Source organism: Necator americanus, chromosome IV, assembly GCF_031761385.1.
Source record: "Necator americanus strain Aroian chromosome IV, whole genome shotgun sequence".
Taxonomy (NCBI): Eukaryota; Metazoa; Nematoda; class Chromadorea; order Rhabditida; family Ancylostomatidae; genus Necator; species Necator americanus.
This window is the reverse complement of record NC_087374.1, coordinates 32,303,345-32,316,107: the sequence shown is the minus strand read 5'-3', so window position 1 is coordinate 32,316,107 and position 12,763 is coordinate 32,303,345. Positions and strand designations below refer to the sequence as shown.

Genomic DNA, 12,763 nt, shown 5'->3' with positions numbered 1-12,763 from the left:
ATGAGAGCAATGAGTCCACCTGGTTTTGCTGCTTCTATGGACTACGTGAAGGTGTACCCTAAGGTTACGCGATTATTTTACCCCTATGAAAAAAATCTAAGTAATTTTTAAACGTAGTCGGAAGTGTTGCGGATTTCAGTGGAGAAATAGTGCTTGTGTCACGATTGTAGCATCTGCGTGTTCTTTCGTGATTTTATTTTCTTCGGTGGCTACGATAAGCAAAATCCGCTCCTTGTCAAACAGGTAGATTTCTAGACAATATTTTCAACGGTTCTCAGAGGCGGCTCACCACGAAATTGGCGATATTGTTATTTTCCCACGAAAAATTACATTTGACGCTATGTAGGTCACGAGTATGAATGTGATCGCACTCAATTCTCTTTGTTTAACCTGAAAAACGACATGGGAAACGACCCTAATGAGCGACTTTTTCTACGAAGCGCCTAGTAACGTACAGCGTCTGTAAGCGCAAGCGTATGCGTCGTGACTGCTAGCGAGCGGGGGAGACAGCATAAGCAGCGTATTGGTTGTCCGCTTGCTGGCAGATGCGGCGCGTTTTTTGGTGTCTCGTAAAAAAATTCAATCACCAACGTGGTTTCCCACGCCGTTTTTCAAGACACTTAGGGGAAACTGAGCGTGATCATGCCCACACTCGTAAACTAGACCTGCAATCCTGTGTTTCTGTTGAGAGGTCCCGACGTCGTCAATCTCGTGGCGTGCTGCCTTCAATAAACTAAGACCTTGTGAAAAATTTTTCATACGATTGCAATTTTTAGTGGAACAAAACGAAGTGGAAGTGGTTCAAGAGCCGAAAGATCGTTGACAATCGTAACGTTCTCCACATTTATTTGTGTTATCAGCTTGGCAGCAACAAATGTGAGTTAAAATTTGGCGTTTTCGATCAAAAATAGTATAAATACATAGAATTTACATGAACTTGGAATATTTCCAACAATTAAACTGTACAAGATCAGCACAAAAGTGTCGAATGAAAAGAGATCACTGCACCTTATATTTGAACATTTCCTCACACTTTACAAGAAAATCTGTAGGTGTCTTTGAAAAGCTAAAAAAGTAGCACCCTTCCCACATGCCTCTTATCTTACTGTATGTACTCGTTTGAATTAGGTTGCTTAATAAGTCCCTTCCAATTTTTTGAATCAAATTCTATCGTAAATACTTCAAAGACTAATAGACCTAGACAACATAGAGATGGACTATCTCCCTTCACCACTTGATGTTTATGTTGTGCAGATTTCTCGATTTCTACCTCCAAGACTTCCTGCTCGTGCCAGCTTCTCCTCCCATTTGGCAGATGGCATTGCTAGAATGTGGAAAGTCTGCATGGCTGACGTCCATTCAAGACTTTTCCAAGAGATCACTCTTGTAACTAGCTTTTAAATGATCAGGACAGTAAGCAGATTGGGCGATAGTTGCCGAAGTCATGTGGATCTCTCTTCTTATACAACAATACGGCCTTGCTAGTCTTCCATCGTGTAGAAATCTTGCATTCCGACAGGTAACCTGTAAAGAGCCTCGCCAAAGTGTTTATAAGTACTGGCGGAAGGTTCTTCAGGTGTTCTGAACTTACTCTTTTGGGACCGGGTGTCGTACGATCTCTTATCGACATAGTTGCACGTCATGCTTCGGACGGGAGAACTTTTGAAATGACATGTCCATTTTCCCACAGATGGTGAGGAGGGAAGTGGACATGGCTGTCGAAGAGATCAGAGTATAAGTCGTAGATAATTTTCTTCATTCTCTTCTCGATGCAGTGGTTGTTCCCTCCGGGTTCCGGAAAGCAGTTATCCTTGTCTTGTGACTGGCGAAGTCTCAACGGGGACAGCGGATGCTTTTTCCCCTTCTACAGCTTCAGCCAGAACTTCTGCTCATCTCTCTTTAAAGTCCTCCTTTATCGCCTCTCTGCAAAGCCTTGCGAGCTGGGACGTGAGTTCCTAGGTGTCTGTGGCTTGTGCTGCTCCAATTTGGTGTATCAACTCAAAAGTCTTAATACATAGGCGTCTTTTGGTGGTTTTAAACTCTTAGTCTTCCTCGTGAATTCATGAAGGTGTTCAACGAACTGGTCGTATTCCTCGTTGATGTTGCCCACTACAAACCTTCCCAAAAGCCGGCTAACGTAGCGAAGAGCTCCCAGCTAATGAAAGATCTGGGACTTCGCTCTTTGAACTTGGCGGCTTTCTCTTCTCTCCTTGTGAAAGAAAATCTTCCTCGGAGGAGGCGATGGTACGATCCCGTATAGAACTTTGGAACAACAGGAATATCCGTCAGGCACAACCTTTTACTGACGATCATGTGATTTATTTCATTACGATACCCTCCACCGGGTTACTCCCACGTCCAGTGTAGGGGGAAGGGCTTCTGGAACTGCGAGTTCCCAAAGATGGTCTCAGTCGTCATGATGAATTCGGAGAGCCTGTCCTCCTGTTCATTCCATTGTAGGCTTTAGATCCCGATGTGAAGTTCCTCAGACGTAGTTCTCGGGCCAATTTTGGCGTTAAAATAACCAACTATGAGCTTGTAGAAGGCATGATCTTCTCGGTAAAACTTTCCCAGGTCCATATGAAAAGCTTCGACTTTTTCTTCTTCTTGTTTCTTCTAGCTAGCTTCTTCTTTTGGCTTGATGTTGGAGCGTTAGCGACGAAGATAGTCAAAGCTGGCGTTAAACCTTCTCATCCGCAGACGTTCGATTAGAATGGTAAGAGTCGATGCTCTTTGTCGCACTCGCGTTGACGAGGACGCCAACTCCTTTTCTCGGTCACTTTAATGAAGTTGTACTTGATCTTCCTGGCTTGCATCATCAGATGTTCGATGGCCGCTTCCGATGCAAGCGTACAGATACAAGCGGTATAAGTACAGATCTTCATCTTAGTCCTTTTCAATTTTGGTTTGGTAGCCCCGGCACCTACCAATACTTGATTGCATGCTTTTGGTCAGGCCAATGTGCGGGATACAAGGATGTCATGAGTCATTGACGGCTCAACAGAAAGAAGAGGCCATCCCCTAAATCCACCCTCAGACAGGCACTAGGTCGCTTGGTCTCAGCGCTTAGCCCCCGGACCGTCACTTGGGGACGCGCCACGTAGCCCAGTGACTAACGAGCTCTGATCCCTTTAGCGAGGGAGATCCATGGATGATGATCTATATCCCAATATCTCTACACGAGAATGATAAAAAAAGAAGAAATACTGGAAAAAAAAACAAATGTCTGACAGAACAAGTTCGAATGAGAACATTGTAAATTCCAAAGCGGTTTGTTAGGAGAGGAAGCGGTAATATTGCAGCATTAGAAAAAAAAGAACAAATAAAAAGTAGTGAGAACTACAATTATTTAATATATAGGTAAGGTGAGATTGTTGAAACGAGAAGAAAATCTCTTTCCTTCTTGTTTGCTTTCCTTTTCAAGGACTAATGTGGATATATTTTCAGGTATATTTTCTCTACGGATCCAATGCTTACTTGTCCTTTACACTACATCCTTATCAAATTGATCTTCTAATGTTCACTCCTGTTTGGCTGTTATTTTTCACACACCCAAAATTTAAGAGTACTCAACAAGCAACACTGGTAATAATATCCGACAATAATATCCGATAACAATTATAGCGGATAATTCACAGATACTTTGTTTTGTATTCATAATCTCGTATTAATTACAGTATAGTAAATACTTTATTTTTATTAGGACCACTTTTTATTTGCTATAGAAGCAAAGTAGACATAAGCGACAGTAATGTAAAGATTCTACACTGCTTTACGATCCAACGATTCGAAGAACAAATCAATAAGGTAAAATTTGCAGAATCAAAAAAAATCAGTAAATCGAAGCCGATCAAATTTTCTTTTCAAGAAATTCGCTTTAATTGTCGTACAGATTAGCCGCAATGGTCAATAAAACAGCGACAGCGCTGAAAATCAGGTAGGGCTCAAGGTTGCAGAGAAAGAAAAAATGGGGAAAAAAAAAGTCAACATCTATAGATGGGCACTAATTCCTTTTTTTATGTTTTATGAACCGAAACTTCTGATCCAATCCGACCACATATGCAGTATCCACTGATCATTGAGAACACTGTTAACGCTATAGTTTTCTTTTCTTTCATTGATCGTATGCTTGCTTTGGAGTAGATAATAGTAGTTCAAACCTTTATCGAAAAAAACAATAAGCTACAATAGTGAGAATGAACACATGAAGGTTCACTGAAGGCAGGATTTCTTTTTTTCTGCCTTCACGATAGAGAAAATGTAGTAGAGAGCAGAGATGCTGTCCGAGATTGCCGAAAGAATGCGCCCTTCAATTGCTGTCGAACATCCACGTTAAAGGATAATATAACGATAGGCGTCATAAGATTATTCGCTATGAGAATAAGATTAAGAAGCATATTGACGTAAAATTGCCCATAACCATCGATTCCCAGAAATGGTAAAAAAATAAATGCAGCTACTTCCACAGCGATAAGAATACAAATTAGCACCGTCTGAAATCCGAAGAAAATCCATATGCTAGAGAAAATCATGCATTAGCATTTTTTTTTCAAAAAAATTCTAGGTAAATCATTCTTCACTACCATTTCATAAACATACTAGTGTGTACACAGTTCTCTTATTCTATTCCCTTAGCTTTTTGACCAGCTAAAATAAAAATATTATTTTTGTACTGAAATATGGGTTTTCTAATCATTTACTATGGTTTTCCTCCTTTTAGAATATATACCCTTTCCATCATTCACAATTTTTTACCATCTTTCTGGTTGAACTATGCGGATCGGTAGTTTTTCGCTGTTTCTTACAAGAAGTTTTCTTTCTGAAAATTCCATTTCTTTTGGGTCCTCTTCACTTGAAAGGGGTCCGGCCGGATTTAAAGGCATCACCCCACGAATCTGAGGTGGTACGGATTTCAGGTGGAGTATTCGTATACGGGATGGTAGATTATGGAGAGGGGGCGATCCCGTCCATTTCTTCCTAATTGCCCTAAAAAAAACGGCCCGGAAGATGAGGCGCGTGCACAAGGCTGGCGCGCTCCAATCGAACTCCTTGTGGAAAATAGTGCGCCAGAACGCCCGAAGCCGTATCTTCCGTGCCGTTTTTTACGGCAATTAGGAAGAAATGAACGAAATAACCTCCCTCTCCATAATCTACTATCCCGTACACGAATACTCCACCTGAAATCCGTACCACCTCAGATTCGTGGGGTGATGCCTTCAACTAAAGGACATCTTCACCTTCTAGAAAACTTCTAGAAAACCCACTTGAACTAGGTACTTCATTTCCTGCTTCAGCGATGTCTTACTGTTAACCTTCAACCCACGTCGATATAGTTTCACTCTTATATAAATAGCAATATACATAATAATCATTATACATGGAATGACATAGGAATGTGTGTAGAGAAACTGAAAAAGACATTGTGAACGAAAAAAGGAATGAATGAGAGAAATAATTCTCATTCAACAAAAATTACCTCTTTGTAGTCAAACGACTGTTCATCGGAAATTTGACAATGATACCAGAAATAAAAAACTGAAGCAAGAAGAGTGTTAGATCGAAAATTCGAATCCTCAAACTTATACAACCCTTAATCAACTAACATTCTTTGGAAAACTCCTTTCTGCATCCGAAAAAATTCGAAAGTGCTATAAGTGTAAAAACATATATCCATACGAAGGCTGACATGCTGAAAAAAAACTTATTTTAGATGTTTTGTTGAAAACACAGGTATACTGTACTCGTGCTGCACTCGACGTTGGTTGCGACGCGTTCACTGCAGTTTCCTTCATGTGATGCATTTCTGGACACGGATACGATACAAATGGAACTTTCGCTACAGCCGAGAACTTTGACATTTTTCTGAGACAAAAAGCTCAAAACTCACATTTTTGTTCCGAAGGTTGTAAAAATTTTCGCATGCACTGCAGGAAAGAGAAAGATAAGAAAACGATTTACAGTCAGAAATAATGACAGCATAAATATCCCATTAAACGCGATTCCTTCAAAAGCAAGAGGAAGGTAATACAATGGGATACTGTCGCCCATGTACTGAAAAGTTATTTTTTTTTCAAATGAAGATTAAACAACTTTCTTGGATTGCAACAAATCGAAGATGCTAACCCAAAAATTCCTTTTTCGCTTCATTTCAAAAATTATTCAAATGATTTCTGCCTTGTGTAGTTCTCGGGAAAGGGAAAGCCCAGATGTAGTTGGGAACTACAATTTTTTGAATTTGGGAACAATTTTGCTTTACAAAGTAATGAATAAGGAATACACCGTGCACAATATGTTGAGACTTTAAGAAAAGTAAAAACGCGGTCGATTCACATCCTACAATACGATTTGTGAAGCGTATGAGGAGTACAAAGCGAGTATTGTCGCTGGTTTAGGCGATTCTGGAATGGCGGTGAAACCATGGAAGATAAAGTACGAAAAAAGCCGCAAGTTCTAGATAATGAATTGCTGAAGGCTACCCGCGAGTCCGACCCAGCTCAATCGATATCCGTGGTCTTGTATTAGCATTAGGGAGCTCCAATTCTACCATCTACCTACACTTTCACTCGTGTGGCGAGGCCTATCGTTGCGATGAATAGGTGCCGCTTCAATTGAATGAAATTGTGAAGATCGTTCATCAGCAGATGGAGGAAATAGGCTTTACAGTTTCCCCACATCTGCCATCCTGCATGACCTTGTGCTCTCGGATAATCACATTTTTCCCTCCATTGCAACTGCTTTCCGGCACGGAACAAGTTCAATCAGTTCGATGAAGTGCGCATCTGGACGGCCATTGTATCTGACTGGCAGTCGATCGAAGTCCATAAAACGACGTCCATTTCTAATTTGGATCTTGGCAAAGTGTTGTTGATAGTTGTGAAGAATTTCTATTTAGAATATTTTATTCCATGATATATTTATCATGGAATGAAATATTGATACTGTTTTGTGTGGAATTCTGAAATTGGCAAAGTCGCATTCCTATCCGAACATTGTATAATGGGCGCGCCCATGAATATATTCCAAGAGCAAACAGTTCCATCCACGAAACTCTGAAAGCGTCCGCGACCTGCTACAGTTGATCGAGACTATTCCGCACTACTTAATAGCACCTTCTCTTGCATAAAATACTGTATCTTACCACAAAATATTTCTAATGTGAGCCATCTCTCAGGCGTTTACATTTATGACCTTTCAGGGCGGGTATAGAGCAACTGGTAAGAGATCCACTGCGGGTGCACGGTCGATGGTTCGAAACCACTTCAGTGTCAAGCCTTACATCCCTCTGGGGTCAATTAATTGGTACCGGAGTTGCCTGGTAGGATAAAACACCGACTTGATCATTGGCTGGCCCCCGCAAGTTCTTCTATAGGTTAACAGGGGTTCCAAAACCTGAACGATTACGAATTTCAGTGAAATGCATCTGTGCAACCCATGATTGATACGACAGAGACACTATCTTTTAAGGGCAGCATACCACGAATCTGGGGTGGTACGGATTTCAGGTGAAGTATCCATATACGAGGTCGGCGATTATGGAGAGGGGGTGGTTCCGCCCATCTCTCCCTGAATCACTGCAAGCAGCCGGCACTTGAATGCTGTTTTGTGTGATGCCTTCTATTGCACCGCGCCACCTTTGCACGTGTAGAGTCCCTTACTGCCTATCGGGGCAGTCCGAATTGATTTTCGACGAATCGCAGGGCGGAGGCGGCGCAAGGGGTGGAGCGCTGCAATAGATGGCGTCGTACAATACAGCATTCTGGAGGCGGTTGTTTGCAGTGATGCAGGGAGAGATGAGCGGAACTACCCCCGTCTCCATAATCTATGACCCCGTATACGGACGCTCCACCTGAAATCCGCACCACCTCAGATTCGTGGTATGCTGCCTTCAAGACTTCATCGCCTTTATGATCTTTCCTAACTATCGATCGTTCTGGAGTGATCAGCTTCCCTAACTATCGATCACCTTGACGAGATCCATAAGGTAACAAAGTTTCGAGCTACATTTAACTCAAATTAAGAACCTACACATAAGTCGTTGGATGTAGTTGAGGCAAGTTCAACTACTTTCGATCCGCTTATTGCTTAAGAATGCCCAAATTGACGTGAAATCCAGTGTTTTTCAATCACGGAACATTCGTACACATGCTTGGTTCAACGCTACACAAACATACCACTAATTAAACGGTATCATTTATCTAAACCTCCAGTCTGACAATGTTTTCAGAGGATAACAAGTAGCTTGGAAAAACTACCTCGACTCCTGTTAAGATCAGTGGAAAAGCTGCGTATAAATCCAGAAGAAGTGCACATATATCACACCACATTAACTGCACAGTAATAAGATAAAAACTGTTCTCTCGAAAAGTCTTCCATCCCTGAAACAATATACACACGGGTCAGAACGACATGAAGCACGGTGTGGTTACGTAAGCGGCTGCGCTCCAAGTGGCGCGGTGGGGATGGCGGTTGAAATCGATGGGGGCCATCGCGAACTCTATCGATGGATGGTGCTAGTAAAGGTCTCCGCTTGATCGTAACCGCTACGCACCACCGCACCGCTTCGAGCACAATCACTTACGCAGTTGCGCCGTGGTTCATGCCGTTTTGAGCCTACTATAACTGTTACTACAAATTCCCCTACTGTGAAGTGACACATATACTACCATACCTTGTAAAGTGCTATACCAAGAAGTGTTTGAAGAACCAAACCAAATACAGCTGGAATAAGAATCAGAGACGAAGCCAATAGTCGAATAGCGAATGTTGCCTGGACGGTCATCACTGTGTGTGGTAGGATCTGAAAGCACTTACAAGAGATCTGTTATTGCATTCATTTTATTCGCTCATTCGTTCATTCATTCATTCATTCAATCACTCATCCATTCATTCATTCATTCATTCGTCATTTAGTCATTCATTATTAAGCTTTCTCCACATATGAAAAGCAGATAACTTCCTTGAAGAAAATATGTTTTCTATATATAAATATGTGAGAAACAATGAGCAGAAATATTGAGAACTAATAGTTCTTTTGATCTACTTTGAGATTCATGACTTGTAAGGAGCTACAAATTTAAATAATAACTTAGTTTTTAGGGTTAAACTTTGAATTTAGTTTTATAAGTATTTTATCTGCATATCGCAAAAAAGAAAGAGAATGGAGGATCTGAGAACGAGATCACACTGACGTGAACTCACTACGGTTTCATCATTTTTCGTGTTTTTAGTACGTTATTTTTTTCTAAAAATGACTCAAACAACTAACTGCGGGCGTCATATCTATTAAAAAAATCTATACCACCTGTAGAGCATAAAATGACTTTGAAAAGACCGAATGTCCGAAATATTTTAAACAAATAATGGGCTCAGTTACGAGTTGCATTTTTAGGAATGAAGATAAGATGCGGTGGGAAATCAGAGAAAAAGTAATGGAGAAACTAGAGTTAGAGACATTTTTAGAGTTTTCTCACTTACTTAAAGATAGTGACAACAAAAAATTCTATAAAGTCAACAACAACAACAACAACAACAGTAGTAATATAAAAAAGAGTAGAACACACATCGACGCCATACACAATCAGTCGTAGCACAAAAGATTTTCTTCCTTTTTTCTTAAGTTAAGCATTACAAGGTTTTTTGCAAATCATATCGTATCGTAACGGCGGGGGTTTAAATACACATTTTGTCCACTATATTGTTTACAGCATGTTGTGAAAATAACCGACTCATACGGATGAAATGATACAGAAAGCAGAAGCATAACACGGAACATTACTTCGTTCATTGTTATTTTTCCAGGCGTACGTAAGTTTATCATACAGTTTTTGCATACTCTGCATGTATTCTATAAAAACGACGATGTGAACGAACGCATATGAAAACAGTCTGCAGTTTTGAATGAATCCATCTGATGATAAAAACTTCTATGAAATGAGGAAGTAGCCATCATAAAAAATTTTACATTGAAAAAAAAACTGGCAGAAACAATGCAGCTCCCTTTTGCACTGAACATGGTAACTTGAAAAGAATCTAAGAACGTTTTCGTGAGAGAAGCTCCTAATAATTACTTCTTTTCTGTTATAAAGAACTGTAAAATCTGTAAAATTCAAAATATAAGGATGTCAAACTCAAATTCTTGTGTAAAATCCAATGAAACACTTTTATAAACACCAAAGCTGTGCTAATCTAACCGTCAGCTTAGACCTAGTAAATCTAATCATCAGCTATGGATTTCTTAAAAGTAATGTATTCACATGTGTTCGTTCAGGTAGAACCAAAAAACCAAGAACATTAATAGTTAGTAGATTTAAAACATGTTTTGTCTAGCGATATATATGCCATATAGGCCATTAGGGACTAAATTACCATATAAGGCGTCAAAAACTATTTCTGCTACAAATTGCATAAAAACACCTCGGGAAAATTATACATATGTATTTGCTTGGTTACTCTACACTTTGAAGAAAGTTGACGTCGGGAAAAAGGACATTTTAGGCATTTTTGGGAGACAAAGTTGAAAATTAGGTGGTTCTAGAACTTTCTTAGCTAGAGATCTATGAGAGTTTTGATACATCTATATTTTGCCAATTTTGTGATGCAAATGGATCGACGTCATCCCCGACTGATCTTCTCCTAAAGCGACGTCATACGGTACCTCAGGCAACCACTAACATCAACTACAAATTATCCGAAGGACCACTACCGACGCTAACGTAAGCACCAGGTTCCGACGCTTCAACGAGTGAAACGCAAGCCGGCCACCGCAATCCTAGGAAAGTTCGCAATCACCTCCTCAACGATCACGAGCGCCTGCAAGTCGCTTCGGCCACTCTCCGCCATCTTGGATCCTTGAATTGGGACATGATTCTCCATCCACCTTATTTTTCAGACCTCACCACGTTAGACAACAACTTTCTTGGGCTCTTAAACATTTCCTGAAGCAACAAGTGTTCAACTCGTTCACTGAACTCAAATCCGCTCTTGCGTAGTTCTTTGAGTCTCACTCCCCAGTTTCAAGTTTCAGGGAATTGTAGACCTCCTTGAAAAATGGAACTGCATGAAAGACAATCATGGTGGATACAACGACGTATGAACACTAACGTGTGATCGAGAAACATTGATTTTGTAAAGGGTATATGAAAGGTTCAATCGAGGGGACGATTAAGGTATTAGCATCAGAACAACTATCCAGACAATTCTACAGAAGTAGAGCAGCAAGAATGCGACAAAATTACAACCAATAATATAATTATTATGACCAAACTTTTGCAATTAAAAAAAATTACCTCTTAAACTATATATAGAAACTTAAACTCAAGGGTTTTCAGATAGGTAACCAGAATATTCATGTTCACGAATATTCTTAGCCAAAGGTGAGACAGAGCATTGTTTTTCAGTTGTGGTACCGTTGTGATGCAACTGGATCGACGTCATCTCTGAATAATCTTCTTATGTAGCCTACGTCAAACGGCACGTCATGAGGTCGTCAATATTGAGGAAGCGTTGGGCGAAGGGACCACCAGTGGCGGTACCGCCAACAATTGATATTGGTGCTTCGACTATAGAAACTTCTCTTTCGACGACCACACACGAAACATCTTCGAGCCTGGTCTCACCGAGGATGAGGTAGGAGCTGCCCGACAAGAAAACGGTCGACACCAAAATCTACACGTGGCTGCTCCGCGGGCTGACCGCCGCAATCTTAGAAAAACGATCGAGACGTACCGCTGCGGCTCCACGCGCTGCTACTCGTCGTCAACGTGAAACTCTGGGTTGAGAAAGGGTGCTCCATCCACCCCACTCCCTAAAAGTGCTTGCTTTGGGTCCTTAGGCGTTGCTTGAAGTAGAAGAGGTTCAATTCTTTTACGGACCTCGAATCCGCTCTTGAGTTGTTCTTTGAGTCTCCGCTCCCGCCAGTTGCAGGTGCTTCGACGGTGGAGACATCTCTTTCAACGACTTCCCACACAGGATTCCGTATCTGCTCCAAACTCTATGATGATTTTCGCGGATTTTGGGGCACACTACGCTACGATGCGGATAATGGGTGCACAACCTGGTGCTGCTAAGTGCACCATCGAGGTTCTCCCAAACGCTCTAGCCTGTTGAAAAGTCCTACGATGGGTACCCCAAGCGCTGACCGAAAACAAACGTTCACGTCTGAGGACCATTCGTCAATCATTTCTGCTTGAAGCCTGGACTGGGAAACGGTTACCTGTCCACCATATTTCCAGACCTGGCTCCATCAGTCCAACCTCGGTTGCGAGCCCTTGAGCATTCTCTGCAGCAACAGCCCTTCAATTCTTTCACCGACTTCAAATCCGCTATTGAGTTGTTCTTCGCGTCCCGGGACCCCATTTTCTGATCGCAGGTAATTGCAACTCTCTGAGAAAGATAGAAGGCTGAGATAGAAACTGCACGCGCATGTAAGTAAAAAATAAGTATCTTACCTAATATTTGTGCCCTATCAAAAAAAGCCGTCGGTAAGAAATCGTACGGCACCCGGTCCCGACAGAATAAGACCAGAACACTTGAAGAGCCTTCCGCCAGTACTCATCAACACCATGGTGAGGCTTTTTACCCGTTATCTGTCGGAATGCAAGGTTCCTAAACAATGGAAGACCTGCAAGACCGTGTTGTTGTATAAAAAGGGAGATCAACATGACATCGGCAACTATCGTCCAATCTGCCTACTTTCCGTCATCTACAAGCTCTTTACAAGAGTGATCCTTAGCAGGATTGAAAAAGTCCTGGATGAAGAACAGCC

General features: G+C 41.3%; 2 protein-coding genes across 3 annotated transcripts; one reads left to right on the top strand and one right to left on the bottom strand.

The window, feature by feature from the left end:
* RB195_003464 (uncharacterized protein) lies at positions 1-3,615 on the top strand (the record flags this gene model as incomplete). The annotated part of the gene is made up of 4 exons (XM_064201121.1): positions 1-63; positions 140-243; positions 777-876; positions 3,448-3,615. 4 exons carry the CDS (start codon positions 1-3, stop codon positions 3,613-3,615), a joined length of 435 nt encoding a protein of 144 aa, XP_064057002.1.
* A 629-nt stretch (positions 3,616-4,244) lies between these two features.
* RB195_003463 (uncharacterized protein) lies at positions 4,245-10,839 on the bottom strand (the record flags this gene model as incomplete). Of its 2 annotated transcripts, none has more annotated exons than XM_064201119.1 (8): positions 4,245-4,493; positions 5,265-5,408; positions 5,477-5,535; positions 5,604-5,689; positions 5,888-6,051; positions 8,253-8,375; positions 8,669-8,797; positions 10,789-10,839. In XM_064201119.1, 8 exons carry the CDS (start codon positions 10,837-10,839, stop codon positions 4,245-4,247), a joined length of 1,005 nt encoding a protein of 334 aa, XP_064057000.1. The 2 variants fall into 2 exon arrangements, with proteins under 2 accessions (XP_064057000.1, XP_064057001.1); XM_064201120.1 differs by lacking the exon at positions 10,789-10,839 and adding an exon at positions 5,737-5,862 and having other exon boundaries at positions 5,975-6,051; positions 8,669-8,779.
* Between the last annotated feature and the right edge of the window lie 1,924 nt (positions 10,840-12,763).